At 35.5% G+C, this 21,162-nt stretch overlaps 1 protein-coding gene across 8 annotated transcripts in view; it reads right to left on the bottom strand.

Moving 5' to 3' along the window:
- Window positions 1–21,162, bottom strand: part of RPS6KA5 (ribosomal protein S6 kinase A5) — an 80,005-nt gene that overhangs the window by 11,581 nt on the left and 47,262 nt on the right. For 6 of the 8 annotated variants that reach the window (XM_026079676.1, XM_026079671.1, XM_026079673.1 and 3 more), the window contains 6 exons: window positions 20,597–20,680; window positions 17,414–17,517; window positions 6,960–7,110; window positions 5,260–5,421; window positions 3,835–3,960; window positions 3,000–3,133 (listed from right to left, as the gene is read on the bottom strand). In XM_026079676.1, coding sequence (XP_025935461.1) covers window positions 3,000–3,133; window positions 3,835–3,960; window positions 5,260–5,421; window positions 6,960–7,110; window positions 17,414–17,517; window positions 20,597–20,680 — 761 coding nt within the window. Of the gene's footprint in view, window positions 1–2,999; window positions 3,134–3,834; window positions 3,961–5,259; window positions 5,422–6,959; window positions 7,111–9,081; window positions 9,195–17,413; window positions 17,518–20,596; window positions 20,681–21,162 lie in introns of those variants that run through there. The other 2 variants (XM_026079672.1, XM_026079679.1) reach the window with 2 other exon arrangements.

Genomic DNA, 21,162 nt, shown 5'->3' with positions numbered 1-21,162 from the left:
GGAAGGAAAGGAAGCCGGGGGGGAAGGGAAGGAAAGGAAGCCGGGGGGGAAGGGAAGGAAAGGAAGCCGGGGGGGAAAAGAGCCCAAACCAGACAACATTTTTGATGCAACTGGAACTTGCTACAGCAAGAGCTGAAATGGTATCATCTAAAACAAATCTTTCCCTTGGTCCAGGGCAATTTGACTTCACCTCTGTTCCTACAAATATCCAGGTTAGTTCAGGTTTATCTCAAAGACTCAAATTTTTGGCTCTCCCCTTTCCCTTCTTACATGAGGTAAATACTTTCAAAGCTGTATGGAAACTATAAGCTCCTATTAGAAAAAGAATAATGTTATCCATAAAGGAACTGTGCTATGCACAGGAACCCCTAGACAGGCCTTTGTAAAAATTTGAAATGGAACAGATAAGAAGAGATTAGCTCCAGAGGGGAAAGTCATCTGCCAATTCTATTTCAAGTACTGAAATATCGATAGCCAGGAAAATGAACATGGGGGCAGAGCAAAATATTTAATTTTCCTCTAAAACATGTCTTGATTTATTTGGGGCCAAAAATGCCTGAAAATTTTTGCCAAAACTCTCCTACCGAGTAAGAAAGGCTAAGCCTGTACTGACTTACAGAATGGACTGGTAGATAACACAGGCAGAATCTCTCTCACCACACGTGTTCTTTTGTGGTGGCATCAAAATTTTTTTTTCCTAACAGGACCAGAACTGCAGTGAGAATTTGTGCAGAAGGATTCCGTTTTTCTGCAGGCTTCCAATAACCAATAGGTGAACTAAGCTGTTCTGCTTGCACCTTGGTTGCTGTTGTTTAAACTAAAAGTGATTCTAGACCCTTAAATTGTCTCAGACAGTCATCTTCTCCTAGGAACCACTATCAGGAGAAGGTGGACCCAGGAAACAGACCAAAAAGGCTCAGTATCATGAATAAAAGTCTTAGATATCTGTGCCTGGACTTTTCTAAATATTTCCCTACTACAAATACTGTTATCACCTCAGATTTGTAGACAGACAATATTATGAAAAACAACTGGGAAGCTTTAAGATACTAACTCCAGCAAGTTTACAAGACTCCACTGTTTCATTGGGCTTCAGACAAACAGATAAACTTCAAATTGTTGGATGGAGACAGGTCCAGCCACGAGAAAGCAATACTAGAGAGCAGCTCTTGATCTGAGCTTTCATCTGAAGTACCATGAAAATGTTTACCTAGGTACAGGATTCACTTTTTTGGCACCTTTGCTATGGGTAGGAATGAAAGACTGACAGCCCTTGAAGGAAAAGAAATTACTAGAAGTTTAGTATACTTTTCCTGTTAGCAAGACATAATAAAGACTTAATAGGGTGGTCCTCAGAGCAGTATTATTTACAGTTGAACAGTTTTTGATTCAAGGCTGCTTTATGTCTACACCATTCAGTGTGTAAGTTCACAGCTACCTCAAAATACTATGAAAACATTCCCCAAGTCTGCTCACAGCCTGCAGTCCCAGAAAATCTTTGTATATAGACCACTTCTTACCTTCCTTTAGCCTGTTCCACCAAGATGAAGGAGAAAGAGCAAAAGAACCTGTGAGTAATATCATTGAGGGACAGAGTTCCTGAAAGTTTATTTCTACGGGGAAAGTCAGTACTAGTTTGCTCACTGTTATCCAGAAACATTAAATCCATTAGCTTAAGATAAGACAGCAGTACTGACCTGCAGCTCTGCATGCACCACTGGGGGAAAAAAAAAAAAAGCTTTCTGAATGTAGACACAAGACAGAATTCCGGATTAAATCACCTGAATGTAGGTGTCTGCGTGTCCAAGCTCCCGCTATAATCAGTGAAGCTTACAGGGCGAACTCTAGTTCAGCCTAAAACATGCATCTAGAATGGGACTCAGTTGCCTAGACACAGATGCTTAATGTCATTTGGGAAAGCCTGGAAGACACCAGCCATGAAGGCATCTACATAAAGCTAGTGGTCACAAGATTGATGGGAACTGGAGGACAGGTAGGACACCAACAGCAGCTAAAATCACACTAGATAGATGCCTGTGTTTAAGTAACTGAATCCCACCTCTAGTACCTGGTCCAACCCTCTGTAGACTCCACTAAGAGTTCTGATTCAGCCTCCATTAACTGCAAAAAGAACTTAGAAAACTGGCTCACACACAGACACCTATATTTAGGTGTCTTATTCCTGAACTTATGCAATCTAGGAAGAGTGTGATAAAAGACTGAAGTCTGGTGGATAGTTACTTCAACAGTCTGGAAAAACAGAGGTACAGCCAAATGTCTTGGAGGAAGAGATCACTGTCAACAATCATTTCGATAATAGAATATTTACACTTTCCTGTCATTATTCTACAGCATGCTAGGGACATATTTACTGATGAATATCGAGCAAAAGGAAGCTAAAAACCTTTCTTCAATCCAGACCTCAAAGAGTCCCTTAGCTTTTATTTTTCTCTGGGCAGAAGCTGCCAGAGAAAAAGAGGAAGGAAAAGAGGAATTCTGGAAGAAGACCTGATGGTTCCCCACATACAAAGCAAGTCAGCTGCCTCCATTGTGGTGCTCCCTTCAGAACATCCAGAAAAAAAAAAAAAGAGATAAAATTTATAATTCCATGGTCTAATTCCATTCTAGGCTCACAAAAAATTACTTAGGCCTGAGGCAACCCACACTATGGATCATTCTTAAATGTTAGGAGCAGAGGTCAGGAGCAAAATTAGGGGAAGTTAGGGGTAGACTACAATGGGAACGAAAAAAGCACTTTTGAGGTTTCTTCTTTTCTCCTTCCTAATGAGGATAACATTTGTTTAAAGGAAACTTTAATTTCAAAAGACTCTCAGAATCTTTTAGAAGTAATAAGGTTGCTGTATGTTCCTGTAGATTTTTCAAATAGGAAATTATTTTAAAATTATTTTTCCACTTCCAAAATGTAGCGAACATTATTCTAATCCATGGGTGACAGTAAGCAAAGAAAATATTTTTATTGTCTTATAGAATATTTATACCTTTTGCTAATTATTTTTACTGCATACTCTTGGCTAGTTTTCTTGTGTAAGCACTTTCGACAAATGGAAAAACTTCCTTCTCCCAATGGTTTCTCTTTCAGATCCAGTTCATAATGATGATAAAATGGAGAGTCCTGTTAGGAAACTGTCTGTATTTAGTTCTGCAGAATACTTTTAGTATACACAGTCAAAGACAAAGAGTAAAATTTTGTGAGAATTTTTCATCTGCATTTAAAATTGTAAAAGACCTTGCTTGGATAAAATATAAATTTTAATTTGTATTTAATAAAATGCATAAACTTTATTCTAACAAAGAGTAAATCTTACGTTACATTAAACAAGAATAGTCACTATATAAAGTATTACTATTACAATAGCTTAAGGTACAAAATATTCAGACAAACAGGAGCAAGAATGGTTGTACATACATTTATCCACAAAACTACGTTTTCATTGGAAGACATCACAATAGTGTGTGATCTTATAAGGCTTCACACAACTATACATATTTTGAACTCTGACATGATTAAAGTATCTTCAAAATACATGCTATGGTTGGATGAATAAGTACTATCAGGAGTCAAACTACTATTATTATTATACTTCATCTCCTGGAAAACTAGACAATTATTTCATTTTTTAATCTAAACCTCAACCACTCCTTAATAGTACCACATGTATATTATATACTTGGAACATCTAAGGAGCCACTAAAGAATAGATAAATACAACATGATTGTTTTGTAATCTGTAGCCTAGCCTGCAATTACTGCTTTGAAAATTTTATGCACTTCCAATTTAACCAGATTAATTTAGCTCTTGATATCATTATTACCTTCATCATAGCACTTCTGGCAATAGTTGCAATTCCAGGCCGCTCATCCCCCATATGAAACTGAACAGGATCTACTGTAGCTGCATTGCGTTTAAACAAAATAGAAGGTGCAACGAAAGAATATCCCTACAGAATTAAGACATCAGAGAAGGGCAGAGCTTGAAATTGTTGTACACAAAGAATAATGTTGCATACAAAACATAGAAAGTTTTAGAACAATTTTTAAAGAAATCAGTATACTCATAACATAATTCAGAAACTATAATTGGCTAATTGATTGGGAGATATCACTGTGCTCAGTGTTAAGACACAGCCTCATCTCCAGTGAACAGAAGTCTTGTTGAAAATTGTTATATGATTGTCTGCACTTATAAATAAAATAACAATAATAATACAAAAAAATCTGAGAAATAATGCTAAAAATCTGCCTCGGTTTCCATTCTTTTGCAGTAATGGCAAAGATTCATACTTCAAACTCGCTAGCTTCCCCAAACGCCTGTATGAAACAGTATGAAATTGAAAGGTATGAAAGAGTTTAACATTATGATATAAGCATCAAACCATTTTAACTGGCAAAACAAAATAAGTTTCGTGTTAGTGATTTGCCCCATTCAGGCATCGTAATGCAAATAGCTGTCCTGACCACTGCAGGATGAGTTAGATCATGTATGATATGTGTAAAGACTTGCTGTATAGATGGTAGAAATCTAGCAATTTCCAAAATATGATGCTATATTCCTGCATATTGAGCATTAAGTGGCTCAGAGACAGCTAGTAACAAACAACTAGAGACAGAGAGGGGGAGGAGAGAAGATACTCTAAACTTCTGTTTGCCTCTGCAGCTTTGGTTCCAAATTCAAGGCTTCATGAGATGTCTGCCCATTCAAGATCCAACCTGTGCAGTCCAAATAGGGATCCTTCTTTAACAGAGCGTGAGAAGGTAAGGATAGCCTGTTACTGATCTGCATATAATAGTCTAGTAATTAGAGCACTCATACAGGAAGTTGAAGATCTACTTTCAATTCTGTGGTTAGTTTCTGCTATTCCAAAAGGAATACCTTAACAAGAGGATCACACGGACGTAGGTAAACTGCATTCCTATTGTTGAAGCTGGGTTACAAAGGAGTCAGGATGACAAGACTCATGAGGTAGGAAGAATCAATAAAGGACATAATCGACTCTAGTCCAGTGGATAGGACATTCAGCTGGTGACGGAGAGAGATGGAGTTTTATGCTTGTGCTGGGATTTCTTCCACCTTTCTAACCTTGCAACTACTGAACAAACAGCCCTTGGACCTAGGATTGGAAACTACATAGTTAACTCCCAATAACTTAAATGGCAGGGGAAAAAAAAAAGTATCTAGCTGTACACATGGAATTGTTCTATGCACTTTTTTTTTTTATTAGTGTGAATTCTTAAAATACCTGAAATATTCTTTCTGAAGTCTGAGGGGTGGCTGCAGGAGAATATGTTGGATCCATTTCTGTAAACTCTTCTGCAAAGTTACTGACATCCAACTCATCTCTGATTACTGGTTTAAATGGAGCTGATACTTTTTTGGCAGCTAAATCATCCCAATTTATATTCTAAACAAAAAAAACAAAAATAAGTTTAAATCAAATGAAAATTTAACAGAAGATATATTGAAAAGAGAGACTTGTCCAGAATAAAACAGTTTTAACCCTATTTGCTATATCCTGTAAGCAGAAGCAAAAGCATTCAGATTATTTACTGCTAATTTCCTTAGGTAAAGCCAATAAGTATTGCACTTGTGTGTAGCCATAAACTAGTTTTAAAAATAGTACTAATAATTAAAAGAAAAAAAAAAATCAAGCTTTCATGTGCAGGTAGAATATCAAGAGCCAGACCCAGTGATATAATGCTCAAAGAGAATGAGTTTTCAAAAATTAACCATACTATTTGCTATTACTCCTCCATAACACACGTACAACTACAACTCCTTATTATTCTCATGGGTGAGAGTCCTTCTTTCTCCAAATATAAGTACTTTTTGAATTTGAATACAGCAGTTTATAGATTTCCTAAGAGATACAAAGAATAAAAAATAATGTTAACTTATTAACAAGAAGATGATTATTTTAATATAATGGTGGTAGTTAGAGTATGCTTCACTATAATTTGATAAGAAAGCTCAAGCAAACGTTTTTACAACTCATAGTATGACAACTCTGGATTCGCATATCAGTGCTAAGCTAGAAGTAGGGACTATAGATATGTAGTTGTAAGAAAATAGTTGTTATTTTAAATGAATGGAACTGAAATTAAGTCAAGATTAGGCAATGCTGTACGAGGACAAAATATATTTTCCAAAACAAGCAGTGAATAAAGGAAATAAACTCTACAGATATTTGTCAGACCCTGTATAAGATGAGGGAAACGCAAAAGGAACAAAATCAAATTGGAAAGTTAAAAATCCAAGATACTGCCTATGCTGAATGTTAAGATAATTACATTGAAAATATTTCTTTTACAGTTCTAATTTATGTTATCAATTTTAACTAGTCCAACACTTACACTAATTAAAAATATATTTAATTTTATAAGCAGTACTAGAAATTTACACTTAACTTTTTTTTTTGCTTTTTTATTTTTAAAAGCACAGAAACGATTTCAACAGCAATAGAAGTAACCATCTAGCTGAACAAATACATTCTTGGGGCATCATTTGAATCCAAATGTTAATACACTCAGATCTGAACAGAATTAAAATCTATTAATTCAGAGTAAGATCTAATTAGATAAAGGAAAATACAGAAGAGAAGCTTATCATTAACATGAAAAATAAAATAATTCTCTCAATATTCAAATTTTATTAATAAAAATATTAGTGCAAAAAAAGTTTTAAATACACAACATAAGAGTTTTCTATTAAATCTCCTGCTTTAAATAGTGTGGCTTTCAGCTGCTTAAAATAACTGTTAGAAACAAAGGCAAAAGGAAATGAAAAGCTACCATGCCCTTGCTGTGGCATGCACATAAAGTATATACATAAGCACATAGATATTCTTAATAACTTCAATGCAATTATTCATGCAATTACCACACCTTCTAAGCTAAAGGGACTAAAGTAGAAAAAGTGGAATCTGGGATTTTTATTTTTTACCTGGAAAAAGGGATGTTGTTTGATTTCATCAGCATCAGTTGGACCACAACCTAGTCTCTTCTTGGGATCTTTCATCAAAAGACGCTGAATTATATCTTTAGATAGTGTGCTCATTTCTTGCGGATAAGGCGGCTCACTTTTTAGTATTCTCCTATGAAAACAGACAAAATAAGATTGATTCAGTAACTACTTAACATGTTAAGTGTTAATAAAAAGACTTGCTATAGTAACGGTACTGTTTAACATTCCATTTAAACTTCCATGGTACTCAAAGACAGGAGGATGGCAAATGTGAAACCAACTTTTTTTTTTTTTTTTTTTTTTTTTTTTTTTTAAAGCAAATACAGGAAGATTTGGGGAACTACCAACACGGAAGCACAACATCTGCAGAGCCAAATTAGGAGCTATAATAAAGTGTCAAATTAGCGGATAGATGGATAAATATCACCTATCAGAAAAAAAGTCAACATGACTTTTGTAAAGGGAAGTTCCTCCATACAAACTCCTTAGCAGTTCTTAGAAGGGGTTAACAAGGATGTGGGTAAGAGTGATTTGACTGATGATAGCTACGTGGTTTTATAAGAGGCTTTCAGCAAAGTAACTCAGATGTTTAAGGAAACTAAGTTGTCATGGGATAAGAAGAACAGTTCTGGCATACATAATAATAGGTTAAAAGACAGAAAACAGAGGATTGGAGTAAATAGTCAGTTCTTGCAACAGAAGAACGTCACCAGTAGAGGGTTATTCAGTGGGGTTATGTTGGGACTTGTACTGTTGAATAGACTCATAGTTGACCTGATGAGCAATGAGCTCAGCAAAAATTGTAACTTAAGTTGCTGAAGGACAAAGACAGACAATGAAGTATTGCAGAAGGTTCTTATAAAGCCAGACAATAAAAATAACAGGTAATTTCCAGTTTAAACAAGTGTAACTTAATATGCATGAGAGAAAAACAATCCTAGCTTCACTGTGCAACAATTGATTCTGAGCTTACTATTACTATTCATAAGAGATCTTGCAGTTACAATGGATAGTTCCATGAAAACATCAACTTAATGCTTCACATCAGTCAAAAACACAATTCCACTCTTACAAATTACTGGAAAAGGAACAGAGAACAAAAAAAACACACTTATGCCATGTGTGCTTTGTCCACACCTTGTATATTTTCTGCAGTGCCCATGCCCTCATCTCAAAAGCACACACTAGAACTGGAAAAGTTTTGGAGAAGAGTAACAAGGTTAATCAAAGATACAGAATGTGTTTCACATGAAGAAGTGCTAAGAAGGCTGTGACTCTTTAGCCTAGTGAAAAGATGACTTGAAGGGAAGAGGCATAGTGTTCCTCTCAAAACAATGAAAGGCAAAGACAAAGTGAACAGAGACCTCACTGTCTCTTTCAACAGAGGAACTATGAGCCATCAAATAAAGCTGGTGGAAGTTCTTGGAAATCTAAGTAGAATCACATTTCAAAACCCATCTTTTGCATGTGTGGCTCCCATAGTTTTATGTAAAGAGGAGGCCACAGTCTCCCTTCAGTTAGTCCAAATATAGAAATCAAAGCTAAGGACTCTGGGCAAAAAGTGAGAATATGCACAGAGACAACACAACCTGAAGACAAGTTAACAGGTTTAAATATATTTTATATATAATTATATTCATTATAATTTAATTATATATGCATACATATTAAATATCTATATATTATATTTATTATAGTATACACTATTTTCTATAATATATACATATTATGTTATATATATCTAATTATAATTAAAATTGTATTTTATATATAATAATAAAAACACACACCTTTAGCATTGTCTAGATACATACACTCACTATGGTGACATCAGGCAGTACGACACAGTGAAGGACTAAAGATGCCTCCACTGAACACAGGCTGAAAGATTTTGAAGCTATAAGAGACTGTGAGATTGAAACTATGTGAGATTGTAGCAGCAATAAAAATCTCAGTCACTGGTACATTTTGGATTGATGTCTGATGCAGTTCGAGTTGATCATTGCAGGAGGTTTTTTTGTATTTTATTTAAAGCTACTGCATAACATATCCTTACAGTCAGCTATCCCTACAGTCAGCTATCCCATGGGAAATCCTTTACCTTGAAATAAGTAATTTCTTGGATTACTCCAAAAATCGATGCAGACTTTTTCCTAGATAATCTTGTCCTGTCAGCGTGAAAGGACGAAAACAAGCTCAACATTCACATATTCCAAGTTGTTTTTATCTAAAAAGTATCCAACTTCAAACAAAACAAAAAGAAAAAAAGATAAGCAAGCAAACCTCTTGGTTTAAGTAACACTGAGATAAGTTAGGAAAAAATACATGATGAGTTTTAAAATGGATTTCATTTTAAATAATGTAAGGATGATCTGCCAATAAGGGTCTGAACCAGAGCTACTTTGCTGGCAGAAGTTAAGTGCCACCGTAAGCACTGTCTCCAATTCCTGGGCACATCCCACTTCAAGAAAAATAGAATAAAGCCTAAGATTACCAAATGATTTCCAAATTAGGCATGTTAATACCAAATTTAAACATCGCTAAACAAGAGGATTCTTGCACTGAAAGACTGGAGGGGAAGGAGAGCCTTAGCCTCTTAAGAAACCATCCAGTTTCAAAAAAGGGGAAGAGACTAAGGATGTAAGAAAACCTTTCTATTGTAATATGTAAGAAACATCATCCTGATAGTAAAATTACTTGGTTCTCAAAAGGGCCAGTAAAATCTACAATGCCTTCTTAGCTTGAAAATCACTTGGGTTAGAAGAATCTGAGGAAATGGATGTATCAGCTTTTCTGATGAAAGAATCAGAAAATATATGACAAAAATCCTGGAAAGAGACAAATTGGTCTCTCCCAGAAGGGAAAAAAAAAGTCTGTATTTTTAATTGATATCTAAAGCAAAGGGATTGAGACTTGGCGGTGTTCTCAGACTCAAAGATTCTAGAACATTTTTCTCTCTGAAAAATGTCAGAAGACACTGACAGCCAAATCAGACAAAACAATTTGAAAACATCTCTGAAAAAAAGATGCTGAATTGGGATGACTGGTAACATAGGTAACAAACAGAACAAATTGGTCCAATTTTTTTGTGCAGCCTCAGAAGATCAGTGTTTTTCAAGGACTATGGTAGTGATACTGGTAAGTGCTAACAATAGGATTATTGTCTGCATCTCAGGCTTCTGATGCAAATATTAACATTCACAGAGAGGGAAAAAAAAAGCAGAATTACTGAGATTACTGTTCTAAATTATCTACTTTTAAAATCAGAATTACTAAGGAAGTGGCATTTGGCTGTGTGAAAAGACAGCTATGATTCTATCCAGGGCTATCATGCATCTATTGACCCACCAGGAGCCCGCTGCACAGAAGACAGTGTTTTGCCATGCTGTACAAGCAGACTCCACCTAAGTTGCATTTATAGATGCTAGGGGCATTCCTTCAGAAATACTTTTGGAGTTGACTGATATTATAAAAAATCCATGATGCTCTTGATTGGTTCAGAGAATTCCACCATAGAAGGAGTGAAGAAGGATACCTATTTCTTTGCAAGTTCCAAAAACTAATTCCAGTTATCACTGAATTAAGTAAAGTCATATACGTGTTAATCAGTAGAGACAGCAAGCTTCCAGAAAAGAAAAATTATCTGCAATCAACATAAGGAAGAAGAAATTAGTGAAGACTAATCAAGTAGCTTGATAAGTAAAAGGAGAACAACCAGCATGGCTTTGGTGATGCATTGTACTGAGAGGTAAGTGACTCAAGACCATAACAATAGTCCATGAAGCGTTCAAAGGAAGGAGACCAAGTATAAAGATATATCAGGAAAGGAGCTACAGCCTTCAGCATCAACCTTCCATTTCTTTTCTGAGTCACCTCCATCCTCTTTTTAATTTCAAATTTATGTGGTCTAGTAACACTGCCCAGGAAGCAGGAGGAATTAAGTATCTCAAGCAGCAACTTCAGTCAGAGCTGCTGAAAGACTACTATGCTGCATTTTCTACTCCTCCTGGCCTACTACATACCCTCTCAGCTGTGATGAGCTGAGATTACCTGTGCTAAGAGCAATCTGGCTGTACTGAAGTCACTCAGGACCAAAGGTGAGTGAAACTATCCCTTTTGTAGGACAAGGGAGTTACCACTTTGAAGTCCTGGTCCACTTCAAGGCACAGGAAGATGATCATTACTTGGCCATCTCACCCTTCTCTTTGGCAGACTGTGTAGAACTAAGAGCTCCATTTGTGCTGCTTTTCTGGAATTTAAGCTCTGATGAGTCTTTCCCATCAATACTACAGACCAAGAGAATGCATGACAAGGAGGAAAAGGAGACACAGTCTTCAAGGATTGACATCTTTCTCTCAGTGCTTCTTCTCCTTATCAGTGACAATCTTCAGGGCCACTCCTATGTAACAGGTGCAGCCTGCTGAGCTTGATAAATCAGCCAAGGAACTCCCCAATTTTGTTACAAAAAACTATCATAGAGATGGTGATTATCACAATTATCATGGTGACAATGGTGACCATGGTGAAAAATTATCATATTCAGGGTGACAGTCTTAAGGACTTATGCAGGAATGCCCTCACAATGTTCAAAGGCCTGATGAAGACAAACAGTGTCATAGGAAGTTTTTGAACACATGGAGAGCAGGTTGCTCCTAGTGGTTAAGAAGTAAGAGGGGAAAGAAGCTAATGATATTTTCTCAAATTTGCTTTCCAGTTAACACTATAAACCACTAAACTAGTCACAAGTCTGATGCACTGAGTAGCTGAGAAAATCCAATTCATGTCAAAGAATGTGAAAACATCTGTCAACAATAAGAGCAATTCAGCATGTCTATCTTTCTTTTAGCATTACATTGACTAATCTACAAACTATATTGTAAACATTATTATTAAATATATCTACTGAGTGATTAGTTTGAGAAGTAAAGCATAAGCTATGGAAAAATAATTAGAGGTGGGCTACTTGAACAAACTTATGCCAATTCATTACTCAAAATCGTAACTAAATAACTTGGTTAAAATAAAACAGTAACAATGAGAAATAAACTACTTACAAAGAAGGAAAAAGTCTAGTAAGTGGTAGCCATTAGGTTCTAACCAAAGAGAGTTCTTATATACAAAAAAAATATTTTGGTCAAGATACAGATATAAAGTGTTTTATAGTGAGATGGAAGCCACCTTTCATCCTCCACTGTGATTAGCATGAGAACAGATGCCTAAACCTGACTCTGCAAGTGAGGATAATAAAAATCAGAAGTGCAGGATCTGAAGCTCATGTTTTTGCTTCCACAAGGCAAAAGACGACCAGATTATAGAGAACTATACTGAAAGTATCATTGCAGTTGACCAACAAAAACATTAGGTTTATACTAGATCTGTTACCATAGTCTATGATCAGTGTCCTCAGAACTGCATCATAAGCATCACCAGAAAGATACGTATCCATCCTGATGTTCAGGGAACAAGAAAAAGCGATCCCAAGCTGTAACCCTTTAGAGGGTAGAGTGGCAAGCTTTCAGAGCAGAGTTTTCACCTTCAAATTTGAAAGTGAACAGAATAGAACAGTTAATGCCAGACTCTCTTGTTCCAAGTTTGGAGCAGGCAGATCTACTTGCAGATTCCCAGTTCTGACAGATGCTTTGTAGACCTTGATACAGTACTTATGACTGTCTTAAAACCATCTGCTTTACTGAAAGGCTGAAGTGATCTTTAGACAGGGACATTGGCGTGATGTGATTAAAACCAAGTCTGATATCAATGTTTTCCATCATGTGGCAGAGGTTTCCTATCTCATTACTATCTGTTATAAAAGCATCATTACATTATCTTCTACCAGTTCTAGCAGGACTCCGGATTCCTGGCTAAGAGTATAAATGCTGTGCATTCCAGGTAGGTGGCTATTAGCACTAGAATATTTATATGGGCAAAATTTCAGAAAACACCATGCCAGTTAGAAGTTGGATTTAATGATTACTCTGTCCTTGAAAGGATTTGTCAATCACCAGAGTCTTCACAGATAGAGAATAAAGAATATCCCAGTATACACCTGCTATGCATCTTCCTATCAGTTTCATGAGGAAAAGGTTTCTTGCAGAATAATGAACAAGGTATCTTCATAGTATCTAGTGGATGATCAAATTTCAGACATCCTCCAGGAAGCACAGATGAAATCTAACAATGTCAGATAAAGAGCCAGATAGGTTCTTTCTAGAGCCTTAATAGGCCAGATATCACACTAGTATGCTAATACAGTGTAACATGCTTCTGCAGACTTTTTTTTATATACCTATGTCTGTATATATAAGCTATATATTTAAAGTCTAAAGTCTACATATTTATATATGTCTAACTTTCATATATAAATATATAAGTCTACAGACATATATACACACACATTTACCTATAAATATGGAGATATACATGCACACACATATATATTCATGACCTGAAAGCTAGTAAGTTTTTTTTTTTTTTTAATTCATTTGGAATTATTCTGTAAGCTGTTGCAGAGCAGCAACATAATGGTCCAAAAACTTCATGCTCATTTTGAGTCCCTATATGAAAAGGCCCTCAAAAGTCAGAGTTCTAAAGTGGATCTACCTTTGCCCTCTCTTTCAAGTCAGCAATACAGATCACTCGCAGTCAAACGGAACCCCCCCCCCACCACCATTTATAAACAAGCCCAGCCCCTGCCTATGTTTTTGCAGAAGGAGCCCCTTTCACTGCTTTGCACCAATGAAAGTCCAAAATTCCCCAAAATGGAAGATTTTGGTTAGAAACAAGAAAAGGGAGATTCCTGAAAAGTTCTGTGAAAAAATTTTATGAAGTTTAGTAACTCATAACACCAAGCACACGAACAAAAAGAAACCAGAGATACTATCTTCAGAAACAGAGGTTTCTAAAGTAAGGCAAATTAAATAGGCACTTATGTTGCACATGTCATGAAAGAAAAGTCCACAGCGTCATCACAAAGGTTATAATAAAAGAACAGAAAATGTCTCCTTAGAAAGGGCAAAAAAAAATTACAAACATCATACAGCAACTATGTTTGACAGAAGACCTGAACTGTCCGTCAGAGAAACAAGTTTCAGAACAGAACTTCAAGTTCAAATTTAAGAGCAGATAGCCTTTGTTCCACACAAGTGAATACAATTGTGATGAAAATCTCTGTGATGATTTTTCCACCCGGGTAAAATAAGGGAAGGACTAGGATTCATTTAGAACAAGACTTTTTTTCCCGAAACTTGGAAAAAATCAAGCTCCATGAAAATCATGCTTTCAGGGCTGGTGATTGAGGAGGAGTGAACTGAATTCTTTAAGTCTGCTGCAACTGGCATGTTAAAGCATGTTAAAGTTAGAGAAAATAGTTTCTGTTTATAATAATTCTGACATCAGGAAAGAAGTGTATACCAACTCAAATCTCTGTGCCAGTGCTACTGATTTTATCACTATTGGCAGCTGCAGATATCTAATGAAGTTATTTGCAATTCAGTTTTTAGTGAGAGAGAAGAAATGAAACCAGAAAGATCAAAGACAGCCAAGGAAAGAATTTGGAATGTTTAAATTATAGGTGTAAAATTACCTAGAATCTGCATCTCAATTCAACATTATAGGAAAGGCTGCAGGCATAATTGAAAGAATTAGCACTCCAAAATAAAGGGCATTAAGTGTAAATTGAGAATGTACCCTTAATGACAAAAGGAATTGATTATCAAAGAAAAAAGGAAATAAAGACTATAGCTTCTAGGCCAGAAAGGCTTAGGATAAAGAGAGCTGTTACTTCTTGAAAGAGCTCATTTTACTCAACTGGAGATAAATATTAGGAGAATACTTCTGAAAAGCCATGAACATGATAACAAGAATTAATAAATTTAACAAGCTAGTGCATCTTGAAGGGTGGGTCATTTCTTTCAGGCTTGCTCTCAAGTCAGTAGCTCAGCAGCTATCTAAATTGCTGCAAACTCTAGATAGTCCCCTTCAATCCCTAGAAAAAGTCTTTCTTTCTATTGTCCCCGAGAGGCACATCTGTTCCCTGCTCTTCTCACTCTCTGCTTGGCCTGCAGGATGACAGCTTGCTGATACCTCATACCCCTTTTCTCCTGTCTGCTCTACCCTATCTTCCAGGATCTTCCCAAACACATTTCCATTGCTTCCCAAAGCAAGCAGCAAGATCACCATTCCCCAGAGGTACCACATGAACTTCCCTGTCCTTCAGCAACCAGGACAGGGAAGACAGCAGTGTTCTCAGATGCTCACACTCATTTAGAAGAGAATGTAACATTCATTACATTATAAACTGCAAACACACAAAACAGATGGCATCCCTCAAAGAAAGAGCCATCAATGAAAAGGATTCAGAAAGCATGGGTAACTTGATCTCATCTGTCTTCTATTCAGTACTCAAGTCTAAAATGCAGTCATGTAGTTGGAACTAACGAGATTTTTCAGTTATAAACTAGGAGCCCATCAGTTAGAAGTGCTAGAGAAAAAGGAATTAAATCCATTAGTCTATCCTTGCCATCAACATGAGGAACCTGAGAAAAAGGAAGGAATGTCTTTTTGCCCAGATGGTCAATTATTTACTTCTCATAAACAAGATCCTTTTGAAATCTCAGCTGGAATACAATTAAAATTGTCCATATGCAAGAAAGAAGAACAAAAACTGAGTTAAGAAAAGGGTTTCTCAGGAAACTGGGAGATTGAGGAGCATCATTACCATAAGAAAACTACGTGAACTTACCTTCTAAATCTATCAAAATGAAAGATGAAAGAAGACAGGATTGCTGTCTACAAATACGCAAACAGCAGCCAGAACAAAGACTTAGTAAGGAACAATACTAGCACATGAAAATGAGGCAGTAACCTGTCACAAGTAAATTGAGGTCAGAAATTAGGTTATTAACCACCAGAGGAATGATGTTGGCAACCTTGCAGTTTCTCAGTTTTGAATTTAATCTCACCTCATCTGAAAATTTGAGATATTCAAGAGCACATGAGGAGCTACCAAGAGACAATCAAATCCTGTAGAGCACATATTTATACAGTTAGTTACCCAGCTTTGGGGACAAACTATTTCTGTAAAAATTGTGGTCAAGACTATCTCTAAAAATATTAGTAACTGCTTAAGAGTTCCATTTAGTATGTCATAGAGTCAAAGTCACCAGTTCAGAAATAGCTGAAGCAAGCCATCAACAAAACTGCATACTATCTTCTAACCTTAAACAGGTTAGAAAAAGTTAATAAGTTTTTGCTCCATCATAATGGCCAAGAGGTTAAGGTCTGGAATTTTGTTTTGGTAATGGATTTTTTTTTGTTTTGTTTTTGTTTATTTTTTCCCAATAAATATTTTTATAGTAGCTCTGTGAGTTTCCCATTCCATTAGAGACCTAAAATCCAATAAACATGAGGTCTCAATCTTCAGATAAAATCTCTGAAATTATAACATAAGTGAAATAAATAATCTAAGCAGCTGATGTAGGTTCTGCTACCCATTATAACCTTAAATATCAAATAGCTTCAGAAGAGGGCCAGAACTGTGGTAATCATATTCCATTCCATATACCATAAGATTATTGGTAGATTAGAGTCTGGACTTCAAGTTGATCTTGACAGTGTTTATTAATTTGTGCAATAAGTGCCCATCTCCCCACTTCTCCAATAGAAATTCAGTAATAGTAAATGTTGAATTTTGAGGGAGATTTCAATAAGATATTTTGGGCAAGCTTACTGCTTGGTCTTTTTAAAATGCTCTAATGTTTTTACTAGGATACCCAAAACAAACCTTTAATGAGCAAAGGAAGATATTGCAGAATGTAACAAAACTGATAGTCAGAAAAAACATAAAAATGCTATAAGTTATTTTGATCCCCTAAGTTTCATATCTATTTTTTTCTCAGAAATGCAAGTATGGCTAGAAAGGATCATGTTCTTTGATTCAATGTTATATACTAACAAAATAAATATTACCTGTGACAAGAAGAGGTATGTAGAATACTCCCTGATGCTTTAAATCTATAGTCTGATGGGACTGACCAAGCAAGAGCTGACAAAAGTCTCTCCAGCTAAATACATGATTAATTACGTATCAAGATTTTGAATTTGATTTTTCTGTTTGCACGTAATTTTATATTTAGTTTGACCTTCTTTTCAACACTAAACAAACATACAACAAGGCTGAATATCATCTACAAAGCTGTGATTCCACCATAATTTAAATCGAATGGGTCTTTCTTGAAGGGCAGTTACATTATTTCAATAATCTGCTAACGTTAATAAAACCCATCTGCTTCCAGATGTCATTCTGTTAAGCAGAATGGGAATACCAAAAACATTACCCTAGTAGCACTTTCTTCCTCAATTTTAGATTTGAACTCTCCCAAAATCTCACACACACACACACACACACACACACACACTGTTGTTCTGAATCTTACCTAGAAATCTCTGCTTGGGAATTTTTCTCTCCATCAACTGTAAATGGTGATGCTCCAGTTAATAATTCATACATGAGAACGCCAACACTCCACCAATCAACAGCCTATAGAACAAATAATTACATATGTTATGGCACAGCACAATAATATTGTTAATAAAAGGAAGAACAAAACAATGCACCTAGTAAACAGCTAGTAAGAAGAACAGGGCCTTACCTATCACCAGAAGGATGGATATAGTAAAGCTTAAAGGACTGCGGTACTGACTGGAGATAAGTATGTATGTTCTATGCTACAATAATTTGACTTTGAAATCCCTCTATTTGGCTTCTTAAACTCATTTCTTAAACTGAATCCTCTTTTTGCTGGCTACTGAAGTTCTATTTCTTTTTTTCCCCAAAATTCATTTTTACCTTCACAGCTGCAAAGGGGTAGGAATTCTAAAACAGACTCCAAATAAGAGACACCTAAGGCTTCCTAAAAAGGAATGAGACCTGAGATTTTTAGGAGTTTGAAAATGAAACATAAGAACTTTGGAAAAGCATACTGGAAGACTATAGGCTACAGTTAATCAGGACACCCCAAAACTTCATGGAATTTCCCTTTTATATCCCCTGGCAATACATATGATCTTTGACTTCCAATATTCTAGATGTTATTACATATTACTCATATATATGTTACTCATTATTCATAATTCTGACCTCTCTCTTTTTTTTTTTTTTTTTTAAATACCAGCACTTTAAAAAATTCCTTCAGATAATGCCTTCCTTGGCTATACTGTCTCCGATTTTGTCTGACCATTTCAGTACATGGTGCAGGCTACACAGATTCAAGGATAGGTAGTTATCTGGGGAGAGAAAGCAGAGGTTTTCTAAGAAAAGAATTTTTTGAGGTAAACTTCTCAAATTTGCTGCACTCATATACCCTATCACCTGTGAAACATTTTTAATTATAAAAATAATAATTTAAAATAACTGCTGTTTATTCATAAATACTTCTCCCTTCCATCAGAAAGGATGCTACTACGAATAATAATGAAAGCAGTCTAGTTTCAACTTCATTTAAATAAAACTGATTTTAGCTACAGATGTTTGAACTTCTCAGTTTTCCTTCCATGAAATTTGCAAATGCATGAAACTGAACTTCTGGTTTGCTTGTGTTGACAGAATTAATATAATACAGGAAGACAATTAATGAAACAATGCAAATTTAGCCTCATTTTTAGGTTTTTTGTTTTAAGATACAAAAAAATCCAGTTTGGTGTATTCAGCTAAGAGCACCTAAAAGACCTAGCCAAAGAGGTCTCTATTGTTAGGGATTATATTTGCAAACATGTAATGATCAGGGAAGATCCCAGGAGAAGAATTTTTTCTTGGTATCTGTTTTTTAAAAAGAAAATTATCTGCACAATCAGATATCATTCAAACCTTTTATTGTATATAATACTGGAGCAAATTTTTAAGACTATCAATTTGCAGCTATCTGGAAGAGAGATTACAAAGCAAAAACACTGAGTAATCAAAAACAGAACAAGGCAAACTTTTTTTTTTTTTAAATAAGATCATGGGGCTGCTGGATATGCAGTAAGTATGAAATATGCTAAAAACCTCATAGCACTGTGCCACATGACATTACCAACAGTGAGCCAAGAAAGTGAGTGGTAGAAATAACCATCATCACATGGGAACACAGGTAGCAGAAAAGTCACACTTATTTAGCAGTTGTCAATCATCTGCTCTCAAACTGTGACACTATTTCTTATAGAATACCATAGGGCTCTGTCTTGATGAAAAAATTTAATAGAACTGAAGAAAGATAACAGAATAGAGATTTCCTTTAAAATCAGGAACAATACTAAATTTGTAAGCTCTTCAGAAGAGGGAATCAGGATTCAAAGCAACCGACACTGGAAAGATGCCCTGACATTGGCAAGATGAAAGTAACAAGAAACACAGAGTGCAGGAAAGAGCTCAAATGCAAAAATATAAAATTCCATTTATAATAACGATTAGACAACCAGCACTGGAGAAAAAAAGCAGAACATATAGCGGAATACAAATTAGGTGTGAGACAATAACTAATAGAAAGACAAAGCATGTTCTATTTGTATTTAAGACAAGAATTGCGGATGCAAACATTCTGCTGTACTTCAGACTGCCAACACCTAGATCAAATACTGTACCCATTAGAGTGCTCGCAACTTAAAGAAATATACAGGCAAACTCAGAGACCAGAAGAGAGGAAGAATGAATGGAGAGAAAGAAGAAAGCATCCCTAAGGGAAAGTGAGAGTTCAATTAGTCTAGAAAAAAAAGGAGATAGAGGAAGACATAACATTTTCTAATATTTAAAAAGGCTGTTACAAGAGAATTTGTGATCAACTACAGCCTATGACCACCAAGAGAAAACCAAGTCAAATCAACCTAATCTACATCAAAAAAACCCCCAAAGATTAAATATTCAGGAAAACTTCCTAGAGTAGTAAGCTATCAGAAGAAGTTATCTAGGGATGTTGTAGAATTCCTATAGTAAAGGAGGGCTTTTTTTGTTTCAAATATTATCTGTGAATAATGATCTTCTTGATCTTTGCCTTACTGAAAAAATGTTTGACCAGCCATCAATTGCTGACACGTTTTATTATGTGTTTCCTAATAAAACTTGAACCTCAGGCTAAATGAAATTGATTTCTGACAAGTGGAGAACATTTCACAGAGCTGCATTAATAACCCACTCCAAACTTCAAGAAAGAAAAGATAGTAGCTTAATCTGTTGTACAATTTAAAGCGTATCAGAATGTTAGTTATCTATGAAACAACTGTTTTTCCACTCTGCTGAATTAGATTTTAAATAAGAGAATTTGTCAGCTAATTTTTTTTCTGTTCTTCTGCTAAACACATTCGGAAAAAGATTTTAATAGAACATAAATGAACCTAAACAGCTTTATAAATATGCCTTTACTTAGATTACACTAAAAATTAGATTTACACTAAAAATACATCATATCCATGATTTTAAATATAGGTGATAATCTGCATTATGACAACCTGCAATAAAGCATGTTTAAATAAAATACTATCACAGTTTACAAAAAAAAAAACCCACACTCCACACCTCTCCACCTGAACAGTGCTGCCTGGAGAATTAAATTCTTTATTAATAGAGGAAACTGGATAGAATGTACCTTATCATGTCCTGTATCTCCTCCTTTTACAATATCTGGAGCCATGTATTCTATTGTTCCACAGAAGGAATATGCTCTCTCATTCTATTAAAAAAAATACAAATTTATATCAAAACAATAATATTAAACAACTCATACGGGATAAATATGGCTAACAGTTCCAAGATGCTGGCAGCAATTCTTCTTCAAATAGCTCAGAACTGCTAGCTAAATCATATTCCAACATATGTAGAGATGTATCACAAAATGCTACAGAATATTTACAATCCTTTAGGCAAAATATAAAATATTATATGTTTGTGTGGCAGTCTAAATGTAAGCACACAAAAGTTAATGTATTGATATTTAAAAAACATTCCCATAAGTCTAAATGAACTATCCATTTCAGAACTACACAGTACTCCCCAAGGTAACGAAGAGACACATTCTCAAGGCTGCAATATCAATACTCTAGACAATAAATGAAACCTTTAGTTAAAAACAGCGGTCAATTATACGCTTTTACAATTTGGCTAAATTGGATACAAGATCCTTTGGGTTCCCCATACTTAGGAATTTATTTTGAC

Source organism: Apteryx rowi, unplaced genomic scaffold (assembly GCF_003343035.1).
Source record: "Apteryx rowi isolate R43461 unplaced genomic scaffold, aptRow1 scaffold_5, whole genome shotgun sequence".
NCBI lineage: Eukaryota > Metazoa > Chordata > Aves > Apterygiformes > Apterygidae > Apteryx > Apteryx rowi.
The sequence above is the reverse complement of the archived record's forward strand: the minus strand, read 5'-3'. Positions and strand labels throughout refer to the sequence as shown.